The sequence below is a fragment of the Lytechinus variegatus genome, chromosome 1, assembly GCF_018143015.1.
Source record: "Lytechinus variegatus isolate NC3 chromosome 1, Lvar_3.0, whole genome shotgun sequence".
Lineage (NCBI taxonomy): Eukaryota > Metazoa > Echinodermata > Echinoidea > Temnopleuroida > Toxopneustidae > Lytechinus > Lytechinus variegatus.
The window spans coordinates 10,716,027-10,727,029 of record NC_054740.1 but is presented as its reverse complement, the minus strand read 5'-3'; the positions used below and the strand labels follow the sequence as shown (position 1 = coordinate 10,727,029).

At 36.2% G+C, this 11,003-nt stretch overlaps 1 protein-coding gene across 1 annotated transcript; it reads right to left on the bottom strand.

The window, feature by feature from the left end:
* Positions 1 to 405: 405 nt before the first annotated feature.
* Positions 406 to 10,667, bottom strand: LOC121406007. Its single transcript, XM_041597009.1, has 2 exons — positions 9,193 to 10,667; positions 406 to 1,623 (listed from the first exon to the last, which is right to left on the bottom strand). The coding sequence occupies exons 1-2, from the start codon at positions 10,195 to 10,197 to the stop codon at positions 1,543 to 1,545; spliced, it is 1,086 nt and encodes a 361-aa protein (XP_041452943.1). The 5' UTR covers positions 10,198 to 10,667; the 3' UTR covers positions 406 to 1,542.
* Positions 10,668 to 11,003: the final 336 nt, after the last annotated feature.

The following is an 11,003-nucleotide window of genomic DNA, read 5'->3' as shown; positions in this document are numbered from 1 at the left end:
TATATCAAATAAAAAAAATCTTCGGATAAATGAATATTTTGGGGGCGGAATTTTTGTGGTAATTACACCTGGGACACCTTTAGGCCTAGCGACGTTACGTCAACATTACAAGCTTTTTTATCGTTTTGAAAAAATGTGATTCAAAAAGTTATTAGAAACTTCATTCTTGTTATCATGGAATCGAATTCTTGACATAAACAAATAAATTCTAGGTATCAGGAATAACAGAGTAATCACTGACATAAAATAAACTGGATTTAATGATAGAACTTCATAGAAGGGCTTGTCATATATATATCAGCAAACGCTGGCTATATGGCCGTTTCAGAAAGAGTTTCGATCAAACGATATCAAAAACATCGATCACAACTTGGTTTTCGACCAATCAAAAGTTTTGTTGAGTTTAAACAGGAGTCTTTTTAAAGCGGGCACATTATGTATCATCCCTTATTGCATGTTTAAGTAACATTTTGATTTCTTGACTATTGTCTGATTCTGAGACTTAAATTGCAAACAAAAAAATATGATTATGTTATACTATTATCGCAATCTGAATATTAGAATCATGATAATGATTGACTCTTTGTTTACAAAAATTTAAAAACAAACTTTAAAAATTAAAAATAACAAACAAAATTTATAATGTTCAGATAGATCCCTTGCCTATCTGTTACAAAGATGTGGCGGTAATAACGAGAAAATCATGATAAAAATAGAAAGTCAAGTGACCACACCCCTTTCGACTGAGGCTGGTAAATGGCGCGAGCAAAATACCACGAAAGGCTGTGATCATGGTCGAGATAGATGTCGAGAATAGATCCATGCGCCATCATCATGATCATTATTGTGGCAACCGCAAACAATTCGTTTATTTATTTTCGACTCTTCTTTGAGCCAATCTGCCAATGTTCCACTTTGCGATATCATAATTGTAAAGTGTAAACAATAAAAAGGAAGTGAACTATTTTTACAGATTTTTTTTAAGAAAGGAAACAAATCATGAGGATACCCGAACACTTCAACGTCAAAGCAAGGTAGTAGACTCAAAGCAATTCCTTGATCAAAGCGTCCGCGGCGAAAGTGGCGAGCCTCCGATCATGACGATGTCCGTGGTCCGCCGATTCTCTGGGGGCAAGCATTACTCGAAAGCATTTGATATCATGTCTTGTACTCCCGTTGTCCTTTTGTCTTCCCGTTGTCCTTATGTCTTCCCGTTGTCTTCCTGTGATCTTCCCACATACATGAGAGTTTATCATTATCTTTACATGAAAAGTTAGGGAAGGGCAATGAAGTCACAGCTGCCATGCCGTGTCTCATAACGTTTCAGGCCTGATCTCCAGCGTTATGCACATTCTCTCCCTTCTTTCTCCTTCTTTATTCATTTAAAATTCTATTTAGTTATAATGCGTGTAATCATGGTAATGATGAAGATATTGTCGCCCATGATGAAAGCCATTTAACACACAGGTAATCACAAATCATGGTGAAACCGTGTAGAATGTTATTATAATTATTATGTGGCCCTTGCAGGTTTGGTTTCGATCAATGTTGAAGTTCCAGAGCCCACACATGCTCGGGCCAGCCTGTTCGATTTCGCTTCCTTTTAGCCTCGCAGTCATTTCTCTGCAAAATATAATACATGAAAAAATACAATGCAAGGTATATGAAATCATCAATTTGTGGACATTCTTTATAAAAATACATTTGGAGGGCAATGGTGGGGACGACAGCAAAAGCACGCTGAAGTGGTGTGGGAAATAAGAAAAATGTAGAATTCACTTGTTATCTTCTTTGCCCTAATCATTATTTTTTCATATTCTTTTTTCATATTCTTTATTGCATCTTGGTTACCAACTAAAGTGCTGAAATTTTGCTACGGATACACGGATACAAACACACAAAAAAGGCGTTGAAAAGGGTGAATCACCCTTTATAGGAGCTGAGGAGCGACAGCGTTTTTAGTAAGAGAGGAAAGCGTTGTCATTCCTTAGCCTTTTTCAAACTTTTTCAATTTTTAAGAGTGTACAATTTTTTTTTCTACATATTGGTTAAAAGGTTACTTGACAGTCACTTACCACCATCACAACATTAACAGATTCATGACACAGTCTACCCTTGGTTACCACATCTCAGTGTCATTTCATTTAATCTGTTACGATCAATCTTGGACAAGTTGGATTCACCAGGGGAATTATTAACTGATGCCCTTTGTATATGCAGTGACCATGAATTCGATATGAATTCATTTTACTATCATTAGATACTATTTTGGTGGCCAGAGATGGTAGGATGCTTAAAAAAAACCGACCTTAAAGAAAAAATTGGTCGCGTAAACATGGTATGAAGATTGGGGTTATTTCAAAGCCCGGGGGGGGGGGGAATAATGATAATAATAAACACACATAAGAAATAAACGCTTGTTCAATAAGTTTTCGTTCTGGCCATACTGATAGACTTCGTGTTGCGTTTTGCAGGTTTTAATTTCAAGTCACTTTGATCATGTTGGTTTTCGAGATCGATTTTATCATAAAAAATACCCCAATTTGCCTTCATGATAATTTCCTTTTATCTGATGCTTACTTGTGACCTACTGTATTGATCGGTATATAATGCGGGGTATGCTTTTTATTGTTAAAGTAAGTGAACATTTTTATAGAAAATAAATTCAGATTTATTTCATCATAATAGGCCTAAGAGGCAAAATATAAACAACCGCTCAAACCACTTATATTTACAATCGTGTACATAAAATGAAGTCTCGCGAGGAAAGAAAAAGAAGGCGACCATCCTTGATTTACTATCGGGACAGGTGTGACTACAGATCGGCACCTATTATCGACCCCTAAAGGAAGGATTTTCGTCAATAATCCAAACAGTTTATGGTGGTTTATAGTCTAAAGGTGTCAAGATTGTTCTCCGGTTCAGTAAGTGTCAATCGTCTTCTACTGGGACATGGACCAGTTTCATAAAACTTTCCAAACGCAAACCTAAGTTGACTTGTTTTCATCAACCAATCAAATGTCACGCTTTTAGTAGCTTTTCACTAGATAAGAAAGTTGCATGAAACAGGGTCTATGTACAATGACATTCATGGTCAAACGCATTTTGTACCAATGAAAGTGGAGGAAGAAAAAAAGGCGATAAGAATCATCATAATTCACCAAGTTATACATGTACCACATTGAACGATATATTCGAATTTGTTTCTTAGTTTCTTACGTATACAATCTTATTTGTTCAAAGCATTTTAACCAGTTGACATGCAAATAATGATAAAAATAAGAAAATTATGATCAGAACAATAATTGCACTCGTATGAGGACGTTCAAAATTGTACTATAGAATATGAATTGGATTTGAATGAAAGGGGTTTGAAATATTTTGACGTCACATGAAATATAAGCAGTTAAAATATGTTTGTCTGTCTGTTATTACTTTCTGTTTTAAAGTTTTGATAGCAATATTATTTAATGACATAATGTAATGGGTTATTAAGGAACAAAATTTTTTGCTCGAAAAAAATAGGGTTTTCTAGTTCATCATGCACCCCCCCCCCCCCCCCGCCTTATCAGTGTATTTTCTATCTTCATTGATTTATTAATTTATTTTTGCAATTTACAGTAAACCAAATATAATATCATACAAAAAAATATCCTTTTACATGCATATAGTGTGACAAACATGGGGTTTGGGTCATGTAAACACTACAGTCGGCATGGTTTTTGCAGTGGATGTATAACTTCTAATCATTATCATGCATAATAACCCACGCCTTAAAAAGCTGTAAGTTTGAACAATTTGTACGCCCAGTCGACCCCTTAGCATATAGAACTAGATTTAAACTTCCGCTCAACGAATATGGCATGTTACATAACATCTTGGATATGAATTTCCTGCCCTTTCAATAACAATTATTTCACTTCATGGAATAAATTTGCTTATTAATATACTTATATCCTACTTGTTTATTCCACGGCCACGCCCTCCGTATGTAGCCTGAAGAGGCGCTTCTGAAAAATGTAACACATAATCATTCAGAGTACAGTGTAATGTGTACTGTAGACATTCCAGATTCGACTCTTGAATAGGTTTTTACAACTTTAACATGTTTAAATTTCCCCATCAGAAATATCAAGTATAAACATGATACAGGCATCCCGAATCACATTTACTAAACTGACTCGAACTTTGCTGTTGTTTAATTTTTAACGGCGCTCCCATTCAATAAAGAATTATTAATCATCTCACTTACGTGGTTTTATTTTGCTTTTGTGCTTGTGCTTTTATCTGTTTGTCTGCCTGTTATTGCTTTTTTATTCAAAGGTTTGATAGCTATAGACTTTATTCAATGATATCATATAATGGGTTATTGAGGAACAACTTTTTGCTCGAAAAAAAGGTTTTCTGGTTCATCATGCCCCCCCCCCCTCCCGCCGTATCAATGTATTTTCTATCTTCATTTATCATTTATTCATTAATTTATTTTTGCAATTTGCATTAGACTAAATATAATATCATTAAATGTATTGTAACATGAATATTGTGTTGCAGTCACAATTGTTTTCTTCTATCCTCAATAGTTTATATTTGAAAGAAAATTATCTGTGGTTACTTTGATTATTGCTTCTTATAGTAATTACATTATTTTTGGAATCATAAATCAGTCATCATTCATGCGCGATTGATATAGTGTAGGGCCTATAAATATATTAACGCGGCTAAGTCCCGAAGTACAATTTACTTTTGTAGTACCTTAAGCATATGGGCGGAGAAAACTCGCTTCTTTATAATTGACGGGTCATTAGTCATTTTATTTCCTCTTGTCTTATTGGCAATAATCATTAATCTGTATATTAATTTATACCAATTATCTTATATAGCCGGGAGCTTTGGGTGTCATGGATAATTACGTGCTGATATATCGTAGTGGTCATTAGCAGCTTTGTTACTGAACTACGGTAAAATCAGCCTTCTTCGATTGCCTATCTACGTGTGCATTCACAGGTAGGTTTAAACATGGACATGGCAAATTTGATTTACATATCATTGCCGTACCACCTTTCTTTTGTAGTAGGTCCATGGTTTAAAACAAACATTTATAACATACATTCCATTCATTGATCCAGGCATATTTCAATGAAGTTTGAACAAAGGAGGGGTACTGATGATACAACATGCACACATGGTACAGGGAATTCGGAACGGTTTTGAAAGTGGGGGCTGATCATGCAAAAAAAGAATCCCAATCAGATGGTAATATTTATCATGTTTATGTGTTTGTACACGGCTTTGTAAAAAAAAAAGTGGAGGCTGAAGACACCCGCCCCCACCCGGTTCCGCGACTCCTGTTACAGATTTTTAAGTAGGCCTACACTGTAAAAATATATTGGGTACATTTTTTTCCACCACGACGGTAATTATGTGTCCAACCATTTTGGGGCAGTATTTTACGGGCCCAATGCGGGAAGCATGTTGTCTAGTAAGGTTAAAAAATAAGCAGCAGTTACTTTAGAATGCGCAAATTTTTCATCACACTGGATAAATGAAAATTCCCAAAAGAAATGCCCAATGTTGGTTGGACACATAATTACCCTCATGGTGCTTTTTTTACTTTTACCCAATGTTTTTAGAGTGTATATTTTAAGGAGGCTATACGCATTTCATTTCATTATGTTGTATCATCAATCAAATAAGAGTAGTCTCTAAATGTATCCATGGCAACGAATGAATCAAAATAGAGGCTTCATGGTAGATCAAATAAAACTTTTGCCATAAAAAACTCTGGCAAACAAAATTATGCTATTGAAACTTACATTTTAAAAAAATATATTGCACCAAAAAAAAATGTTTTTATGCAACGAACAGGCCCCTGGCTTTCTTTTGTGGAACCGTATAGTCGACCAGGGTCCCCTTACACAAAACCAAGGCTAATAACAAATTTACATTAACGATAAAAATCTACTGAAATCCTTCAACCTGATTGGTTAATAGTATATTTGTTGTAGAACAAATTTTATTATAACAAATCTTTATGGAAATGGTACCCTGAATAATGTCACTAATCCAGACGGTTTCGGCAAGTATGTTCTTGTCGTCTTCATGAATAAAGTCATCTGATGCAATGAATAGTAGCCATCATAAGTCATTCTTTATATCTGTAATGCTTGACAGTGGTTGAAAGTTGGATTTTTGTAAACTTTTACTTAAAAATTATGTTTTTTTGTTGGATAAAGGGCTTTTTCTCATCATCTATTTATCTTATTCTTTATAGGAAATTTGTATCACTTTCATATTTTCACATTATTTTGGAGAAGGGAAACAAATCACTTTTAAATCAATCTGTTTACATCTAATAGCAATGTATTTTAGTTTCTTATCTCTTTCTGAGTAGCTGGTTGAAATGCCGAATAAATGTTATTCCAAAGAATTGAACTTACCTTACAGGTTTAGTTTATTATTATGAGAAAGATCACATCACATTGAGGATATTGATTTGAAAATAAGTTTAATTATGGGCTTAATCTTCCAAGGCCACAAGAACGAAATGACAACAAATCTAAACTAAGATGAACACATACAACAACAACAAGTTAATAGTGTTTAAATGTTATCCAGCTCAATAAAAAATAAGCTTAAAGGGCACAAATAAATGACAAATTTGTCTGGAAAAAATGTGCTTAAAGGGATGGTCCAGACTGGAGATATTTATATCTCAATAAGAAGAGTAAAATTCACAAAGCAAAATGCTGAAAATTCGATCAAAATTAGAAAACAAATAACGAAGTTATTGAATTTTAAAGATTTGCATTATTCCGGTGAAACAGTTCCAGGCATGTATTCATGATTATTCATTAGAAGGGCTGATGATGTCACATCCCCACTTGTTCTTTTGTATTTTATTATGAAATGACGTTTATTCATTTTTTTTCTTCCAAGTCAAGAACTAAAACAATTAGATTGACATGCCGCAACTTATTTCATCATAATGGAGACACATTATTTACACATGTATGAAAAAATGAAACAATTATGAATTATGATTTCATGTAATAACATAAGAAATGAGAAAGTGGGGATATAACATCATCAGCCCACCTAGTGAATATTCATGACGATGTGAATAACTTTTTTCACAAAATATTGATAAACCTTAAAATTCAATCACTTCGTTATTTGTTATTCGATTTGATGAAATTTTCAGCATTTTGCTTTTTGAATTTTACTCTATTTATAGATATAGATATTTTCAGCCCGGATCATCCCTTTATGTGATAATATTATGCTCAAAGAAACATGCCATTACTTGGAAAGGCAAGATTAAATCATAAAATGGACATAGTTCGGAACACACCTTATTCTGCCACTAATTCTTATCTGTTGATTTTATTTCAAATAGGATTTTTATTTCATTACATTCACTGTAAAAGGCATTTGTCCTTCATCGCCTAGCCATGATCAATGAGTTATAGTTTAGGCCTCGAACCAGGCAACCAGCCAGCCAGCAAGCCAGTCACCTCGTCAGTGAGACCTCGACCCATGTTTTACCCGCCACTTACGGCGCGACCACACAGCAGCAAATAGGCCACGCAGCCTGCGATGCAGCGTCATACGAATGCCGCTTACGGTTTCTGCGAAGGGTGACGAGAGGCGAGTGGTCAAAAGGGTTTAAGAAATTTGGAGGGCGATTGCAATAAATTATACAATAATCAGATACGGCTACCCTCTTTTCTATTGCCCCTCAGAAATTGTAAATCATTCGACTACCCGAACAACAAGTCTGTTTAACATGTTAAGTTAAAGCCCAACTTTGAGGATGATTACTCGATACAGGGTGACGAAACACTTATGTGATTAAATTTATCTGACCACCACCGAATGCTAGATGGTCAAATTTATTACTATGAAAATTCTCAAGATTTTTTTCTCTCATTTTGTCATTAATGTGTATACAATGTCACCGAATAAACATTATATATTATGCTCCCCAGGGAGGCTTGAGGGTCACATATATGTACTTGTACACCAATGCTATTCATGCTAATGTTGGTGATGGTTATCCTGCATCCTTTGGAGGAGTCCAGATTGTCACCACTTTCCCTTTTATTCGATCATGGACTTCTTCATTGTTAGTCCACGATTCAATTCAATTTACTCTAATTGGATATCTACTTCTCCACCAAAAAAAATAATGAAAGAGGATTTTTACGCGGCAATATTGAAATTTATGATGTCATTCAGACGTGGCTAGCATATAATTTTGAAACATTAGGTCATTAAGTAAAAACAAACACAAAAGAGGCAATGCGAGTACGTTAAGCAAACCAGTTATTTCTATTGTTTATATTATCATCATGATTAGGTCACTATACCATTCTTTTTATATTAGTCGTTCTTTGTTATAGAAGCAAATGACAGGCAATTGTTCCATATTCGTTTGTAATAAAAATGTAATACTGACTCTGTTGCAAATGTTATTTCTTCCAATTTCTTTTTTTTTACCAATCTGACTGAGAATAGTAAAAATACTTTATACACTATTCTATTCCCCTTGTTTTCTCACTTTTACTTATTTAATTTTACCTGTAAAAAGGTTGGTTAAATGAGGCAGTTTCTGTAAAAATCTTGAATAGAATGTTGTCTCTCAGACATTTCCATCAATATAGGCCAATTATAGGTCTACTTTGAAACAATGATTTATAAATATATGGGGCAAATATATATCAAAAAATCTTAAAGTTTTAGTTCATAAAGTTCTGTTGGATATGCATTGATCGATTAAATGTTATCTCGTTTTGCTATTTTATCAATATATTACAGTTGCGTAACTCTATAAGTGGTATCTTATTTTGCCTTTCTTTTTTTTAATCGAGAAGTAAGTAAGTTTATTTTCTGTTTGCAGAAATGAAAGTTTGGTGGTTTGAGTGTGTATCTTAATATCAGGTCAATGGCTCGAGACTCCGCGGAAGTCATAAGGAAACTTTAGATTGGGCTTTTATTAGTTCATTAGTTTTTTATTTTAATACTTCTAATGTTTGGATCCCTTGGACATCAGCTTTGGTAACGCAAAATACAACGTATTACTAAAAGAATTAACATTGTAAAAACTAAACGTCTCCAGAAAACTATTTACTGGTATATGTCAGGAGGGAAACTATTATATTAATCTGTTAAGATTATGGAGACTTTGCTTACCACAGCACTCTCATTTTTGATGGCATCCTTTATGATTGAGCGGCAGGTCAGTGAGAAGTCCTGCCGGATCATCGGCATAGCGGACCCCACGTCTCCGATATTGTCGAGCATCATTCCACTAATGGTAGTAGTAGACTCCATATCACCATTCATATTATCATCTTTAGAAACCATATCAGTCAGATAAGCGATGTAACTGGTCGCTAAACGGAGGGTTTTGATTTTAGAGAGTTTGGTGTCGGCGGGAACATTCGGGATGCAATCTCGAAGTTCGGCAAACGCAGTGTTGATGCTCTGCGTTCGTCGCCTTTCCTTACGGTTGCCAACGCCGGCGTCGTCCACCGGTTGGTTGTCGACGGCTCGGCGCTTCGGGCCCCGTTGAAAATGAGGTTGATGTTGATGGTGATTGTTATTATGGTGATGGTGGTGGTTGGCGGCTTGTTGGGTATTCATGACACAGATTTGTTGTTGCTGCTGTTGTTTCTGTTGTGGTTGTTGCCGAGGGTGGTGGTGGCTTGATAGGACTTCGAGATGGGAAATGGTGTGCGCACCAAGAGGACTGTTCCGATGCGGCGCGAGGGACCCTGGACTGGTTGACGATGCCGGGCTGCTGGACGACTCGCTATCCATCATCGCACTGCATTCGAACACGTCATTCGGGCATTCTTGACTAGCCCCAGTCGATCTCGACTCGTTGTTAAACTTCCAGTCAGAATAAACTTGACGAGGAAGACGATGGTGAGGGCGATCACCTTGATGATGTGGCATTGATGTTAACGAAACGCTGCCGAAATGTTCAGCAAAAGTTCCACTCTCGAATTTACTGACGATTCCTTGGTCATTATTCACACTTGACCTTGATGCAAGCGAGAGATATTCAAAAGGATGGTCAGATGAGATAACTGTAGTGTTTACATCACACCTGCAGCTACCATAATATCCTCTATGATCCCCACATGTATGTAACTCAGCCGGCAAAACTACAGACTCGCTCTGAATACTCATCGTATTCAATTCCCCAAGTTTTCGTTTACAAAAATAACCTTGTTCTGATTTTATAGGACAAGAGCGAAATAGAACTCTGACAAATGACAGCTTTCAGTCAATGTTCCAGTGTCATCTGAAATATCTCGTTCTAAGTTTCAAGATCTAAGAGAAGACAGGGAATAGCTCTTCATTCTTGAAGAAAGTCAGAAGTTCACAAACTCCATGAACATGGTGAAGACAAACAGAGTATGTTCTACCTGCTAGCTAGATAGTTGTCCAGAAATGAACACAACACATCGGTACCATTCCTCGCGGGGAGTCCAAGTAAACAAAAATTACAAAACTATGAAAAAAGGTTCTGTTTTATTTCGTCACAGCCATGACATCGAATGAATGCACGAATGACCCTCTCTCGTAATCATGAATGTAGCCTACTCTAAGAAAGTGACATGAGTACGGCAAGAGATAATTATCTTAAGCCACCTCCTCTGTTGTCCCTTTCCGGTGAATAAGGCTATGTTCTGGTTCTCTTCAGAGCTGATCTGGCGCAGCGTCCTGGGAGCTAGCTCGATACCGACCCGACCCCTGTCCGTCCCAAGCGTGATGCATTGCGATTGGGACAGATCAGGAAGATGGCGTCGATGACGTCATCATCTCCGTCTTCCGTTCATTATGATGATGAAGTTAAAAGGAAGTGATGCTATGATAGGCAACCATTTATTATTCCAATTAAACGGCTGTTGTCGTTCGTTTAATTATCGCCCCCATCAGCATATCATCTTCCCCAGATTATCCCCTCCCATATACCCTCCCCCTCCTCTCCC

Bases quoted from the DNA above. Each gene is read 5' to 3' on its own strand.
- LOC121406007 (XM_041597009.1), bottom strand. From the start codon at position 10,197: ATGAGTATTCAGAGCGAGTCTGTAGTTTTGCCGGCTGAGTTACATACA. The intron at 1,624-9,192 runs GTAAGCAAAGTC...TATATTTTGCAG, and splicing joins TCAAAAATGAGAGTGCTGTG to AGAAATGACTGCGAGGCTAA.